Source organism: Psammomys obesus, unplaced genomic scaffold (assembly GCF_907164565.1).
Source record: "Psammomys obesus unplaced genomic scaffold, mPsaObe1.curated_primary_1811, whole genome shotgun sequence".
NCBI lineage: Eukaryota > Metazoa > Chordata > Mammalia > Rodentia > Muridae > Psammomys > Psammomys obesus.
The window spans coordinates 1,800,513-1,818,265 of NW_026590552.1; the positions used below are offsets into that span (position 1 = coordinate 1,800,513).

At 36.3% G+C, this 17,753-nt stretch overlaps 1 protein-coding gene across 5 annotated transcripts in view; it reads left to right on the top strand.

Moving 5' to 3' along the window:
- Positions 1-11,799, top strand: part of Dmd (dystrophin) — a 1,523,318-nt gene extending 1,511,519 nt beyond the window's left edge. For all 5 annotated transcript variants that reach the window (XM_055607916.1, XM_055607917.1, XM_055607918.1 and 2 more), the window contains one exon: positions 9,244-11,799. In XM_055607916.1, coding sequence (XP_055463891.1) covers positions 9,244-9,341 — 98 coding nt within the window. In that variant the 3' untranslated portion in view covers positions 9,342-11,799. The remainder of the gene's footprint in view (positions 1-9,243) is intronic.
- The last annotated feature ends 5,954 nt before the right edge of the window (positions 11,800-17,753 follow it).

Sequence of the window (17,753 nt, forward strand, 5' to 3'; positions counted from 1 at the left end):
ATAGATAGATAGATAGATAGATAGATAGATAGATAGATAGATAGATAAATCATTGAAATAAAAAATCTTTTATGAAAAAAAAGAAGGCAGAAGGGACCTAAAAAACAATAATTTTTCCCACATATTTCTCTGAAACCATGAATTCTAGTTAGTAATCTCAAATTCTTGTTGCCTCACGTAACTAGATACCTAGGACTTCCCCAGCACACTTCCCTTTTCTCTTGATATTCATTTTCTGATAACATTCCACATTGCCAGATGGGCACTCTAACTGAACATCTAAGGATGCTTTCTAGAGGATATATTTATGTAATAAAAACTTTGAGTGGCTACTTACATTAATTTATTGTTCCAGAACACTTAAAAATATCTCAACCAATTAGCTTGTGTTTTATCAGTGAGGAACTACTTTAGCTCAGTAGAAAGCATTGATTTTTAGCTGGAATGGGGTTCTTTTCTTTTGCAGACTGTGAGCTTATGGATAACCAAGTGACAAGAAATGATTTGAAGAAATATTAGGATTATATAAAATGTGACTTCAGAAAAAATACCCAGAACAGATCAAATACCAGTTACTGCATCATTCTCAGTAATAACCAATGGACAATGACCTGATTGTAGCTCAGTGGAGAATAAATAAAGATCTATAACCCTGGTTATTCAAGAAATCAAATCACATTTTGAAAGTGAATCATACAGTTCTCTCACTGTCCTTGATAAAGTTCTGATGTCTAACAATAAACTAAAATTACAACCAAGAAAAAACTGTTAGCATTTGGAAGCTGATCTCTAAAGCAGAGGTTCTCAACCTGTGGGTAGTGCCCTGTTTGGGTGTCAAAGGACCCTTTCACAGGGGTTGCGTATCAGATATCCTGCATATCATATATTTATATTACAATTTATAACAGTAGCAAAATTACAGTTATAAAATGGTAATGAAATAATTTTTGTGGTTGGGGATCACCATAGCATGAGAAACCATATTAAAGGGTCACAGCATTAGGCAGGTTGGGAGTCACTGCTTTAAATACACATCACTCATAGTCAAGTTACTTATAACACAGAAAACACTGTTGGTTATGACCTCACTGATACTATAATGTTCTACTTTGTTTCTTTATTGATGTAATAAAACACCCAAAGTAACTTGCATGAGGAAAGGGTATATTTTATCTTACACCTTATAGTCTATCATCAGGATTTATTTTATCTTACACCTTATAGTTTATCATCAATGGATGCCAACACAGAAATCTAGAGGCAGAAACTGATGTAGAAACCATAGAGGATCACTGCTTAATGGCTTTTTTTTCAAGCTCATATTCCTTTCCTCTTATACACCCCAGGCTCACCTGCCCAGGAGTAGTACCACACACATTGAGCTGGGCCCTCCAACATTAGTTATCAGTTAATCAATAAAAGGCCCTACAAATTTGTTGGCAAGCCAGTCTTATGACGGTTCCTTTCTTTCCAGGTATTTCAAGTTGACAATCAGGATTGATGCAGTTTCATCAGCACTGATAAAATACCAGTAGCATTTCCATAAAGTTCCTCAGACTGAGAACAGAGTGGTGGTTGAGATGCAGACCCTATCGTTCATAAGCCCACAGCCTTAGTAGAGAAGAGAACTGATTCTGCTACCAGACAGTAGATCCTTGAACTATAAAGAATCTTTCTTAAAAAAAAAAATATTCATAATAACCAGAACCTGGAAACAACCCAGATGTCCCGCAGTGGAAGAATGGATATAGAAATTGTGGTACAATTACACAATGGAATACTACTCAGCAATTCAAAACAAGGAAATCATGAAATTTGCAGGCAAATGGTGGGATCTAGAAAAGATCATCCTGAGTGAGGTATTTTAGAAGCACAAAGACACACATGGTATATACTCACTTATAAGTAGATACTAGACCTATAAGATAGGATAAACATACTAAAATCTGTACACCTAAAGAAACTGAGGAAAAAGGAGGACCCTGGGTAAGATGATCAACCCTCACTTAGAAAGACAAATGGGATGGACATTGGAAGAAGTAAAAAAACAGGGAACAGGACAGGAGCCTACCACAGAGGGCCTCAGAAAGACTACCCATCAGTGTATCAAAGCAAATGCTGAGACTCATAACCAAACCTTGGGCAGAATACAAGGAATTATATGAAAGAAGGAGTAGTTAGTAAGACCTGGAGAGGACAGGAGCTCCACAAGGATCTTTGAACCAAAATATCTGGGCACATGGATCTTATCTGAGACTGATAGCCCAACCATTGACCAAGGTCCATTCATGGATATAACCAGAACCCCTGCTCAGTTGTAGCCCATGGCAGCTCAGTATCCAAATGGGTACCCTTGAAAGGGGAACAAGGACTGTCTCTGAAAAGAACTCAATATCTGGCTCTTTGACTACTCCCCTGAGGGAGGAGCAGCCCTGGCAGGCCACAGAGGAGGACATTGCAGCCAGTCCTGATGAGACCTGATAAGCTAGGGTCAGAAGGAAGAGGAGGAGGACCTCCCCTATCAGTGTACTTAGTGGAATGGGAAGATGTGAGGGAGGGAGGGTAGGATTGGGAGTGAATGAGGAAGGGAGTGGGATACAAAGTGAATAAAATGTAATTAATGTAAACAAAGAAAAAAATAATTAAAAAATTTAAAAGAATAATCTCTGCTAAGAATACAAAAGAAACAGTGAGTCATTCATTCTAGGCTTTATTTGAACCAAGGAGTATGAAATGATGTTCACTGTCCTCTTCCTTTCATCTGTATAAGTTTGCTTCTGGTAAAACACACTGCTAAGGAGCTTGTGCACAGTATTTTCTCTTGTCCCTGGCATGAGTGCAGTTTTATATGGTAAAATTTTAGTTACTACAATCCTAAGAAATCTCTGACCTCTTTAGTAAAAGCCAGTTAAAAAAAAAAAAAGAGAGAGAGGAAAGAAAAGTTGCACATGGAAGAGCCTTTCCACATGCATGACAAGTTTGGAGTTATGACAGTGTGAGTTATAAAAGGTTCCTTTTCCCAGCTCCCTTTCTACATTTTGGAGTAGTGTTTTGGAGAGTTTTACATTTGGAACAACTAAGCATGGTGAGTTGGCGAGAAAGATAATACAGGGTGGGATCTTTCACAGCTGTTGGTTTTATCTGCTCAAAATATGGAAATTTCACAGAAGACTGTGTGAGTAATAGTCCCATAGAAAAAAATCAAAAGCTGCTTGGCTTTTAAACAACATGAAAGGCTATGTCCAGTTATTAGCATGATCATAGAATATTTTCTTATCAGACTTTCTTTTCAAAAAATAGATTTAATTATATACAGGCATACAGCTCTCTAAAACAAGAACAATCCTTAGCCACTGATTCTCAATACTCAATTCTCATTCCTTGTAGAATTAGGAGGTTGAAAGCTGATTCTTAGATTTCATTCTGTTGTTTGCTCATTCATGGGACTTAGCCTTTTCATTTTTTTTTCTTTCTGTTCCTCACACCCTGCCCCCATCATGGATATGCTCATCTTCTAGAAGATAGAACAAATTATTCCCAAGGGTATAAGGCCCATGTCCTCTGTGAGGTTCTTCTTTGACACACAATCAACAACTTTTTATGTTTTAATACTTTGATTGTTAAGTCAAAAATGAACAGATTATGAGATTGTTGAACACCAAGCTTGAGGTTATTATAGTCGCCCTTGAAACAATGCCTCCATTTGTCAAATTTCTATTCCGTGTGATTTTCATCCAGTTTAATGTGTGAAATTTATGGATACTACAAACAATGTCTTTAGGGTCCTGTTATCTGTTTACACTAATTTTAAGTGTATATGTAGAGGTTATTTGACTAGATGTGTCTGTGGGATTTTTTTTTCTATAAGGGAATAAATGAATTGTCATTTCAACATCTGTTTGGAAAAAGAAGCAGATTTGTATGAAACTGTATATTTATGCGTGTTTTACTTTTCCTTTCTGATATTTCTGCCTCTTCCTCTCTCTATTATTAAAGGAAGAAATGCCCCCGGAAAGCCAATGAGAGAGGTTAGTGAGACTCGGGCTCACGGCCATGGCTTCTGTCTGTCTCATCCTGCTTTCTGTGTCTGGCCTTTGTGTAAGAACTGTGTGTGTGTGTGTGTGTGTGTGTGTGTGTGTGTGTGTGTGTGTATTACACATTCTGTCATAATGTAAGGATGGGATTTGCCTCTACTTTAGCAGCTCAAGAGGAGTATTCCTCAAATGTTCATTGCTGTTGTCACCTCCATGACAACAGGAGGGGTGTGGGGAAACAGGAGTCTCTCAAAAATGGCAATCCTCTCTAGTCTCTAGGTTGGAACCTTGAAGTTCACATCTATTGTCATCTACAACACTAACAGAATCGTCAAAATAAGTTTTGCCTTGAACATGATTGATGAGTCTTAAAGCTTCCTTCCACTTTCAGAACCTGAGCATTTTCTGCCAGGATCTTTTATTTTTTTTTCTTTTGAGATGGCTAGTTTCTTTTATTTTGTTCCATTATCTTCCCTCTCTTTTCCTGATTCCTACACTCTTTCGTTTCCATTTTAGCTAAGTTTTTTTTTAATATGTATTTTGTGCCAAGCAATGTTGTCAGCATTTGTCATTCATTTTTTCTATCACATAATCTTTATGACAGACCTATAAGGTAGGTATTCTTCTGAACCCTGTTTTTCACACGTAAGATCATTGAATCAAGGAGTGGGAAAGCAAAGTATCCAGAGTGGCAGAGCCAAGGGAGACGTCCAGAATGCCTGGCTTCAAAACCACATCATTAGCCACATGATGGAAAGGCTTTCTTCATCTCAACACACCCTTTAGAAGACTCTCTTTTTATTTGGCATTTGAATCCAAACAGAATAGTAACCCATCAGGTTAAAAAAATGAATGTTAGGGTTTTAATATGTTTTTTTTTGTATTTTATTTTTTCTTATCAGTTACATTTTATTAACTCTGTACCCCAGCCGTGTCCCGATCCCCTCCCAGTCCCTCCCTCCCTCCCTCCTCTCCACCGTGCCCCTTGCCAAGTCCACTGATAGGGGGGACCTCCTCCCCATTCATCTGATCCTGTTTTATCAGGTAGCCTCAGGACTGGCTGCAAAGCTCTCCTCTGTGTCCTAACAGGACTGCTCCTCCCTTGGGGGGTGGGGAGGCCAAAGAGCCAGCCATTGAGTTAATATGTTTTTAATGCCTTTTCAAGTGTTGAAATGAGTAGGGTACAGCAATATCAATGAGTATACTTTGTGTTTTTATAGTGAATACTGCTTCTTAATCTTAAACTATTATCTGCACATTGACTTACTCAAGTGATTGTAGAGTGACAAAGTGTTAAGTTTCAGCCCAAGTCGAATAAGATTGCCCTAACTATTATTTTAACATGAAGGAAAGAGGTAGCCAAATTCTCTCAAGAGATGCCAATAGCATGTGTTGTTCTGAGAGATAAGCTGGAGGGGTAGAATGTTCTCACATATGATCTGCATCCTTAGCACAGAAATAGACAAGTAACCCACTTATACATTCAAACATAAGTAGTCATGGACCTGGAGAGATGTTAATTGCTTTTGCAGAAGACCTGATTTCTCACAACCATCTGTAAGTTCATCTCCTGAGGACCCATTGAGCCTCTGTAGACACCTGCAGATACTCCCTAAAAGTACACATAGTTAAAAACAGTAGAAAACAATATAATTTTTTAAACCTAAGTAGTCATAATAGAAATTCTATCGTGACCGTGCTACGCAATTATAATAAATTTAACTGTTCTCAGTGTGTCTACACTGATGTCCTTTCAAAGTGAGGGAAGAAAATTCCAGGGAGGGAATAGTAGCTTGGAGGAGACATGAAGAAATTTTGAATCAGTGCTGCATGGAATGCTCCTAGATCATGCACTTAGTCCGTGAGTCTTTTTTTGTTGTTGATTTTAATGGTAAGTGCCCACCTTAAATTTTAACATTCTTTTGTGGAAAAGAATTACATCAAAATGTTGAACTCCAGTTTCTACTAATAAAAAAACAACTATTTGATTTTTAACAATAAATTTTAAATATAAAAAAGAAGATAATGTTGACCTCCTGAACATGTTTTATCCAGAAATAAATATTTTTTTTTAAAGTCCAGTAGATGGAACTGAATCAGTGACTATGACTTGAGATGCAGGATAGTGAGGTGAACTCCTAAAATGCCACAGCACCAAAACCATAGTGTCTTCTATAAGGCTAAGAAAATACGCTAAACTCACAGTAGGCAAAGCATTTTTTTTCCAGCGATAAAATTATAGAGAGGGAAAGATAAACCTATTTCACTGCAGTATTTTGGCTTTGCTTTGGCCAATTGAATGCTAACCATTTATTTGGTAATTGTATTTAAAAAAAAAATAGAGTGCCAGATTGTTATTGAGGTCTTGGATCTTCACCAGAAAGTCTCAATTCCAATCGCGGCGGAAAATAGCTCCCTTAGGCAGTGTTAGCATGTGGGTCTAAATGTGTTGCAGACAGTGCCAACTTGGAAAAACATAAAACTGTCCTAATGTTCAGTGCATGGTCCTTTGTGTTCAATAATTCTTGCTTAAGAATGGATTAAATTATTGCTATCTATAGATATACTTTTTGTGTCACATTGGGCCCCAAATCCATTACTATTGTGTGAATCCTGGCTACTTTTTGACCTCTTACAATATATAGTATAATATTTGAATGTTATCTTCAGATTTTGTCAAATAAAGTTAATGACCTCATTATACCCTTCCCTATTCAAAAGGATAGTAGAACCATGATACATACAAATTTATATATTATATCCTTATTATACCCCTCCAGTGGATTGAGGGTTAATTCTTTGGGGCAGTATTTTTGTCAAAGATAATGAATTTTGTTTTATTTTGTTTGCTTTCTGTAACCAGTAAAACTTTCATAAAATTATAATCATTATTCTAGTGAAATGGGTGTTTATAAATTATATTACCAAACATATAATGTAGATATAACAAGTTCTTATATTTTTATAACATAAGCATTGTTATAAAGACACCAACATTGAACAGTCTAAACAGGTTAATACCACCCAACATTTATGCTAGTATATGTAGTATAAAAATAATGAATCTTTCCTGCTGCTGACAAAGTTTTAATAGCAAATGCACCCTAGAAGTAGTACTTCAAGATAATCAAGTGTTATTTCTAGGTAATAACCGAACTCTTTTTTTAAAGACTAGAAGTACTCCTTGGGGATATAGTCTATCACTACATTTACTTGGCTTACTGTCTTTTGAATTTCAGTGTATAATCCCTAGCCAGCAGTCTTAAAAGGTTAGTTTTTATTTGATAGGAAAAAAACCAAGATACTCCCTGTTCTGTTTGTATTTTAAAATATATTATCTAGCTACTAGTTAGCATCCAAGAGTCAGCTGTTCGTCATAAGACATGATTCAAATTATATTCACTGCCAGGTTATAAGAATATTTTTACTGGCTTTGCTAAGATTATTAATAATCCAAAAGGTGGAGTTACTCCGTCAACTTTGAAGTGTGTGTGAGTCATTGTGCAGATTTCCCAGGATTGCTTGTTGTTCAGCAAAAAGCAGATACAGGGGACTCCCTTCAACCCATGAGTGTCACTTGTATATTTGCATTCTGAGAGCCACAGAACAACAAGGGACTCAACTATGACTCCCTGAGCTTTTGTTTTTATTTTTTGGTTTGTTTGTTTGTTGGTTGTTTTTTTTAAAGACAGGATTCCACTCTGTAACACAATTTTGGCCTTGACTTTGATACCCTCTTCCCGAGTACTGGGACTACAAGACTAGTATACCTGGTCTTCCCATGTTGATATATTCATCAGCATATTATATATGTTGATGATTCAAGTTTTTTACTGCCAGGACATTGGCGGCCCGCTTTATGAATAATAAATATGATTTGTTAAACGTTTTCATATTTGAAGTCTCAACTAAAATCCAAAATATTTTTTAAACACAGTTCTCAATGAAATTCTCTGTACTGATAAAACTCAAGGAGATTTACAAACTTAGTCACCTTAATATAAATTATTGAGTGGCATTAAACATTTAATAAATCTTAAGTTGAACTGGTGCCATTACTATATAAGCCTTTGCCCATGAATTTTTTTCTAATTCTTCCATATTTTGTCTTTAAAAGATATGTGTCTCTTGAGATAAATATTAAAACATAATACATACTCTGGTCTACCTTTAATTTTTATTGGGGTTTTAGCAATTATGAGACGCTGTTATATTGATAAATGGTAAGGTAGTAATGGCATAATAAAGCATCTCATTTCCAAAGGCAATACTTGAAAACTAGAATGACTTACCAAGGTTGAAGAATTAAAATCAGACTCATAAAATATGGGAAATATACACAAAAGATAGCTGTAAATTAAGTCACAGATTATCTTAATCTAGATTTTAGCTTTGCTAGAATACCCACAAGACATTATGCTCTTGATTCCATGTTGGGGGATAAATGCCAGGTCATGCCACATTATTATGAAAAGGCTACTTTGATAGTTAACCCTCATTTAGTAGGCAAGCAAAGATGGATTCTCAGGATCCTCAAATCTTTTGAACTACAAGTACGTAGGTCATATGGTAATTAGGCTGCAGAGTAATTTGGAATGTAAAAGTGGATTTTACTCTGAAGCTTTTTATTTCAAATGTGAATGGTAAAAAAAAAGTTCAAATCAAGAGTTTGTTGTTTTTTTTTTTTTTTCAACCCAAGAAAAACAGAAAGAAAATGGTCATGTCCACCAAGTACTTCTATTCTTCACAGCATGAAGCAACCAGTAAATGACTGTGCTGGTAATGGTGATGGTAGTAGGAGAGGTGGTATTGACTTGATAGTAAAAGTGTAGTATATACAACAAGGTAAATACAACAAAGTGAGAAATGTGTATCCTGTTAAAAATCTTTCTCTGTGATAGAACATTGTGCTTACCTAAGGAATCCCTTTGAGATGTGTCAGGAATTTGAAACTGGGATGATATTTCACACTTTTCTCCATCAACTTACACCAATAGGCAGATCCAGGCTTAAGCTGATACTAACACCATGCAATGCTTCATTAACAAGGCTTTGTTTCTTCCTGGAAATGGGTAAAATGGAACTGTGTTCTGTATACCTTCAATGCAGCTTCTGTGTTGTCTTTTCCTGAAACAGAATGATTCATCATAATAGCAATCAAGGGTACAATACCTGTGCACTTTGTAAAGTCTTCCTCTTTGTTTTTCAGGACACAATGTAGGAAGCCTTTTCCACATGGCAGATGATTTGGGGAGAGCGATGGAGTCCTTAGTTACAGTCATGACAGATGAAGAAGGAGCAGAATAAATGTTTTACAACTCCTGATTCCCGCATGGTTTTTATAATATTCGTACAACAAAGAGGATTAGACAGTAAGAGTTTACAAGAAAAAAAAATCTATATTTTTGTGAAGGGTAGTGGTACTATACTGTAGATTTCAGTAGTTTCTAAGTCTGTTATTGTTTTGTTAACAATGGCAGGTTTTACACGTCTATGCAATTGTACAAAAAAGTTAAAAGAAAACTACATGTAAAATCTTGATAGCTAAATAACTTGCCATTTCTTTATATGGAACGCATTTTGGGTTGTTTAAAAATTTATAACAGTTATAAAGAAAGATTGTAAACTAAAGTGTGCTTTATAAAAAAAAAGTTGTTTATAAAAACCCCTAAACACACACACACACACACACACACACACACACACACACACACACACACACACACACACTGAGGCAGCACATTGTTTTGCATTACTTTGGTGTGGTATTCATATGAAATTCATGACTTTTTTTTGTTTCTTGCATATTAAAGATAGGACTTCTAACACCACCAAATGACTGCTTCACGTTGCTCCTTTGAGAATTGTTGACAGAATAGGGCTGGCTGCGGGCTTTCATTTTATACATCTATATGTCTAAAAGTATATAACTACTATAGGTATATAGATAAATAGATAGGAAATTTCTTCTTCAAATGTTCTTGCCACTTCCTAATGGAAATAAATTGCTTTTAGTCACCCAGGCTTATCTGCTTGGGCAAGAGTGAATTTTCCTTGGAGCCCAAAGCCATGAGACTAGTACTACACTAAAATATTGTCTAGGGCTCCAGATGTTTCTAGTTTTAAACTTTCCACTGACAGCTAGAACACTGATATTTTTCTTAAAGGAACATGTGAATGAATACACAGGACTTACTGTATCAAAGTAGTCTGCTGGATGATATATTCAGCTTCCTACTACTGGCTATGCCATGGTTTAGATTTAATGATGTTTCTGCAAAAGAACATCAGAAGGCATTTTTAAATTCCAGGCAGAAGGAGGAAGATGGGTGGGGCTGAAGGTTGTAGCTCCCCAGTCAATTCCTATGAGGGGAGTAGCTACTCTGTAAAAGAGTGGATGAATATTCATAACTATACACACAAAAGTCTCTATAATTACAACTAAAATTTTCTACCCTCTTCTTAAACTCAAACTGAAGTGGGTGGTTTCATTGTTGTTGTTGTTGATGATGATGATGATTTTTAGATTTTAGATTTTTGGTTTGATTTTGGTTTTTTTCATTGTGATGATTTTTTTAATGCTGCAAGACTTAGAATTATTGAAAGAAAGTAACCTAATCATATTGTGACCCTGTGAATAGCAATCCAGAAGCCCATGAACTACATTATCTCCTTTGCATTAGTTTTCCTGCAAATAATTCCATACAGGATTGTGAGTGGGAAGGCACAGCAATTTGAAAGTTTCATGAGCAAAGCATCTCCAAACTTTCTGGAATATTTAACAGGCTGAAATACATAAACACATTAAATCACTGAAACAGAGGAGAAAAAGTGAAGAAGAAAGCTAAAGACTGGTAGGAAAAGCTTTACTTACTCTTTCACGTCATTTTATTACTCTGTCATTTAAAAATCATTCTTTCAATAGAAATCACTGTTCTATTACTTTGAAAATCTGTTACCTCTAACATCAAGCATAATGAACTTTTAGAGAGTGAGTTTTGTCCATTATTAATTGTAATTAACATCAAATACAGCTTTCTCATGCTATTTCTACCTCACTTTGGTTTTGGGGTGTTCCTAGTAATTACGCACACCTAATTTCACAATTTCACTACTTGTCTGTTGTGTGGACACTATTCTCCTTTTTTTCTTTTATAATTTTCAAAACAAAACCCAAAGCTCTAAGATAACAAACTGAATTTGGTTTAGGTCTTGCATTTTTTTTCTCTCTCTCTTATGTGGCACTGGACATTTTCTTTAACCAAGGGTTTGTTTTCGCCAAGATTTAAAACAAGGGGTTCCTTTACATGCTACTAAGAAGTTTTAAGTTTCATTCTAAAATCTGAGGTAGATAGAGTGCATAATTTTGTTTTAATCTTTTTATTTTATCTTTTAGATATTAGTTCTGCAGTGAATCTGTCAAATATTTGAATAAAAACTGAGAGCTTTATTGCTGATTTTAAGCATAATTTGGACATCATTTCATATTCTTTATAACCACAAATATTAAATTGTAAATCATAATCAATGTAACTGAAGCATAGTCATCACATGGCATGTATCATCATTGTTTCCAGGTACTGGATTCATACTTGAGTATCATAATATATTGTGTTTTAACATCAAAACTGTAACATTTACTAATTATTTTTTTAAACTTCAGTTTTGCTGCACAACAGATCAGACTTCACCAAATATATGCCTTACTATTGTATTATATTACTGCTTTACTGTGTATCTCAATAAAGCACGCAGTTATGTTTAAAAAAAACCCTGTTGGTTGGACTGTAGTAATTTATTTGTTCTTTTTAGTTACTTCATTTATTTTTCTGTGCTTCTTCCTTTGGGAATGTTGCCTAGGCTGGCCTTGAACTCCTGGGTTGAAGTAATCCATCGTTTATTAGCCTCTGAACTTGCTATAACCACAAACTCATGCCCTGATTTATTTATTTCTAAACATGTAACATATCTGTATGTGTTTGAAAACTCTTAAGAATATACACATACTATATACATGCAATATATACACGCTATGCACATATACAAGACATGAATAGAATCTGCATTAACTACACACATATATATGTCAGTGACATAAAATCAGGAGGACTATTTGGGAAAAGAGAACCATTGAGTGAAGAGGTTAGATGACACTAAAAAAAAAGATTCATTAAAAATCTAGGCATGTGTAAATATACCACAATTTCTGTATCCATTCTTCAGTTGAGGGACATCTAGTTTTTTCCCAGATTCTGTCTGTTATGAATAATGCTACTATGAACATATTTGAGCAAATGTCCTTGTTGTATGGCTGAACATCTTTAGGATATATGCCTAGGAGAGGTATGGGTGAACCTTGAGGTAGCACTATTCCGAATTTTCTGAGAAGGGAGCAGATTGATTTACAAAATGCTTGTTGTACAAGTTTACATTCCCACTAGCAATGGAGGATGGTTCCCCTTTATTTACATCCTTTCCAGCACATATTGTCACTTGATTTTTAACCTTAGCCATTCTGATGGGTGTAAGGTGAAATCTCAAGGTCGTTTGGATTTGCATTTCCCGATGACTAAGGATGTTGAGTATTTCTTTAAGTGTTTCTCTGCCATTCAATATTCTATAGAGAATTCTCCATTTAGCTCTGTACCCCATTTTTAATTGGATTACTTGATTTATTGATGTGTAACTTCTTGAGTTTTTTGTATATTCTGGATATTAACACTCTGAACAATTAAAAACAAGGAAATCATGAAATTTGCAGTCAAATGGATGGAGCTAGAAAAGATCATCGTGAGGTAACCCAGACCCAGAAAGACACACATGGTATATACTCACTTAAAAGTAGATATTAGCCATATAATATGGGATAAACACACTAAAATCTATAGTCTTAAAGATCTAAACAATAAGGAGGACCCTAGGGAAGAGGCTTAATCCTCATTCAGAAGGGCAAACAGGATGGATATCAGAAGTAGAAGACATGGAACAGGACAGGAGCCTTCCAGAGGGGCCTCTGAAAGTCTCTACACATCAGGGTAACAAAGCAGATGCTGAGACTCATAGCCAAACTTTGCACAGAGTGCAGGGAATCTTATGGGAAAAGGGGGAGATAGAAGTGGACAGGAGCTCCACAAGGAGACCAACAGAACCAAAATATCTGGGCTCAAAGTGTCCTGCAGAGAGTGATGAATCAACCAAGGACCATGCATGGAGAGGACCTAGACCACTGGTTCAGATATAGCTCATAGGCAACTCAGTCTCCAAGTAAGTTTGCTAGTAAGGGGAGCAGGGGCTCTCTCTGACCTCTACTCAGTGGTGGACTCTTTGATTACCTTCCCCTGGTGAGGTGGCCTATGTAGGCCACAGAGAAAGAGGATCCAGACAGTCCTGATGAGACCTGATAGGCTAGAAGGACCTCCCCTATTAGTGGACTAGGGGAGGAATATTGGGAATGGGGAAGAGGGAGGGAGGGTGTGACCAGGAGGAGATGAGGGAGGGGGCTACAGCTAGAATACAAAGTGAAATAAATTGAAATAAATACTAATAAAGAAAAATAAATAGATTTGCCCCTTGCTTCTCATGAGATTTTCATCCTCTCAGTAGTTTTTGTTACTTGTACAAGACTTCTAAGTTCGTGAACAGTAGATGAGGAGCCATAAATGATATCTAAGAAAGAATTCTTAGGAGGATTCTGCAAACATGGTTATGGCCACCACCAGACTAAAACTCTTTTCCTCATCCTATGTCCTGCTGTGCTTCTTTTTTTTTTAATTTTATTTTTTTCTTATCAGTTACATTTTATTAACTCTGTATCCCAGCCATGTCCCAATCCCTCATTCCCTCCCAGTCCCTCCCTCCCTCCCTCATCTCCAACGTGCCCCTTTCCAAGTCCACTGATAGGGGGGACCTCCTCCCCATTCATCTGATCCTGTTTTATTCTAGCAATGAAGACTGCAGGGAAATGCATAACAATGCAGTGCCTTCTAGACTTTGGCCTCCCACCAGTTATGTTGGTGAGATTCCCCCAACAGAGGTCAGATATTTGTGTGTGATTGAATAAAAGGGACAGCCTATTCCAATGATAGGAGGGTCTGTAGAGATGACTCAGTGGTTAAGAGGACTGAATGCTCTTTCAAAGGACTTGGGTTCAACTGACAGCAACCACATGGCAACTCAGAACTGTTTGTTACTTCCAGGATCTGAAACTTTCACACAGAAATACATGTAGGCAAAACACCAATGCACATAAAATAAAGTAAATTGTTTTTAAAAAGAAAATAGTAAATGGTGCGACTCATGAGTGATATGAGGGTGGCAACTCTAATAAGAATCACTTACTTTAAAACAAAAATGAATTACTTGCTAACTTGTAGTGGGGTATAGAGTAATGATACCACCTGACTGTGGCATTGAAAGAGTATATAGATCATATACTAAGAATAATTGTCAGTCTATTGATGTAGCCCTCCCCCACTATCGAAACATGCCTTTTCTACAATACTCAGACTGGCTGTTAATAACTGAGGACTTTTCAAATCTTTGCCTATCTGAAAAAAATGTATGGATGACTCTAAGGACTGCAATTGGCTTTCCATTCTATTCTTTGCACATGCTTAATGGTACAGAATTAATAAAGTTAAAAATCAAAACAAATCAAGCTGGTACAGATTGTGCACCAGCAAGCAAAATGTGTGTCTGGAAGAAAGCAGGAAAACTATTGCATGTGTTCTGCAGAACTGTGATGGGATTACCCTACATTTTAGTGTTCTACATAGGTAGGCACTTGCACACATGGAAAGGTTTTTTTTTTTCCTTCAAATTAAGTGGAAAATGAATTCAAAGATTTTGCACAGTAGCAAAACCATGGGAGTCAAAACCACAAACTCATTCAATGCCCCTAGAATTTCAAGGTGTTGTTATTGCATAGATTGATAATGTGACACATTCCAGACAATCCATAACAAATACAATACCTATTGTGATATAGGAAGCTTGTGATGTTTGAGGCTGGATTTCATGTACAGAAAAGACTATAGTAACTCTCAAGGCCTAACTTTATACCCACATGAGTATTTTATATATATTTGGATAAGTATTTAGCTCCTCTGTTAAGTTTATTTATAAATAATTTGAAGATAAGAAAAGTGGAAACAACAGTACCAAGGACCCTCATGAAATCTTTAATTTAGATGAATCAATTGTTTACATTTTCACTGTGTACTTTATGATTCTTTTGTTGCATATGAGATCTCTCTCTCCCTCACACATACACAAACACACACACCATTTTGAGATAACTACAACTGATTCAAAAAGAACCTCTTTAGACTGACATTCAACCAAGGACCATGTATGGATATAACCTAAAACCTCAGCTCAGATGTAGCCTGTGGTAGCTCAGTAACCAATTGGTTTCCCATAGTGAGGGGAACAAGGACTATTTCTAACAGGAACTCAATGGCTGGCTCTTTGACCTCCCCATCCCCCAAGGGAGGAGCAGTCCTATTAGGCCACAGAGGAGGGTTTTGCAGCCAGTCCTGAAGAAACCTGATAAAACAGGATCGGATGAATGGGGAGGAGATCCCCCTTATCAGTGGACTTGGAAAGGAGCACGGTGGAGATGAGGGAGGGAGGGTGGGATTGGGAGGGAATGAGGGAGCAGGATACGGCTAGGATACAGAGTTAATAAAATGTAACTGATAAGAAAAAAATAAAATTTAAAAAAAAGAAAAAAAAGAACCTCTTTATACCGAAATACTTCTTGTCCGTATTTTGTAAAAGCTTCACCATTCTGTTGCATAACCATAGTACACTCATTGATGCAAAGACATTTAACATCAAACACAATGCTATCATTGACTTCACCACTTATATCCAAATGTCACTTTTGTTCATATCTTTTATTATTCTGTATTTTTCCCTGGCCTGGGAGCTACTCCACAATTTCATGACATTTAGGTGTCATGTCTCTTTAATCTCCTTTGATCTGGACCAGTTTTTCTGTCTTATCTGTCTTAAAGACTTTTACATTTTTATAAGCACAAACTAGTTACTCTGTAGGATGTATCTGATTTTGTGTTTGCCGGATGTGTCTTCAGGATTAGATTCAGGGTATGCATTTTGGCTGGAACACTACGCAAGTGATGTTTTTTCAGGATATCATACTAAGAAGCAGGTAATGCTTGTCTATCCAGTTTTAGTTTTACTCAATAATATCTTAGGTAAGGCAGGGTCTGTGAGAATCCACTACTTGGTATACATTTTAAAACATTTTTCCTAAATAAATAGGTTCAACATACAAATATTATTTTCCATGAATAAATATAGACAGTTTTTTATGAAATAAGTACTTTTCTGTAGCTAAACAATCCAAATTGAGAAATCTATATTTCTTTGTTCTGATGTGCAGTATACATTTAATGTGCTTTATTTTTAAGCCTCTGATGTCTGACAGGAAAGAGTTCCTCCACCAACCAAATTAGCCAATTCAAGTGAATAGAAACAAAGTTGTTTAAGTTCTCTGAATGTGCCAGTGCTAACTAAGGTAAGACCTGGGTCCAGTTATTTTTTTTAATATGGTTCATTCTGAAAGCACATATAAGGAGATACATATCATAAAAATTAGAACTCAAGACTTATCTAATCTGGAAATGTGCCAAGTTACTGCAACTATTTTTCTTTAAGCAAACATAGATGGCTCATAAATTAAATGTAAATGTAGTGAAAGCCTTGACTGTAAGTAGGTATCTGTCTCCATGATAGAGCACTTGCCTAACTTGGCTGAGGCTTTGAATCCAATCCCTTCCCTGCAAAACAATAAAAAAAGACCTACGGATTAAGTTTACTCTGATAGCTCTTGGTTTTGTTCTAAAATTCCCTAGGCTGAATCTAAGGTCACAATGTTGGGTGTGGCCAACTGAGGCCTGTTCAACCTCCTGAAGTTAAGTGAAGATGTCCTACAGTGAATCCGTTTCTCTGTGCACCATGACACTAAAGCCATTGCACATCATCATACCATGGGAAAACTTTTATCATCACCATGGTTGAGGTTGCTAGTGCAACAATTCCTATCCATGTAAGCACTGAACACGTTATTAAGATAGAAATCTTGTCATTGTCCTTAGGAAGACAATGACAACTTCTTTTTAAAGTGGATGTAACAATTGTGGGCTCCAAACATTTATTCAAGTTATAACTCATACCCTGCCCCATGTTGTTGATTTCAATTATCCCTTTTACCTGTGTGAGCTTACATAGCTATAGTTTCACCTATTATCTTGACACCATTATTAATAGCACCCTTTCCCTTTTCAAAAAAAAATGTCCTGGTGAGTAAGCATATTATTTAAATCACAGTGTTTCTAAATTTATTTCTAGATTTATTATTCATATTTGATCTGATACGGTTCTTTATTTTGTACAACCATTCATCACTTTGTAGTTTTCTTCATCATTGTGGTAACATAACAGCCTCAACACATTTCCAAATACCTCTCAGGGAAAGCAGTAGATAATTACTCATTCTCTTCGCTGCTTGAACAGGCTGTATTCATTTCTGTTTCCTTACCTGGCAGGTGCCAGCCCTTCGAAGTATTTTTAGTGGCATTAGTTCTTGCATACTCTTCCTAAATTGTCCAGGCTCTAGTCATTTCTCTAAAGCAATTCAATGTCTCCATCCTAGCTTGCAACTTTTAGGGCCTTCTCGGCTTGCAGATGCTT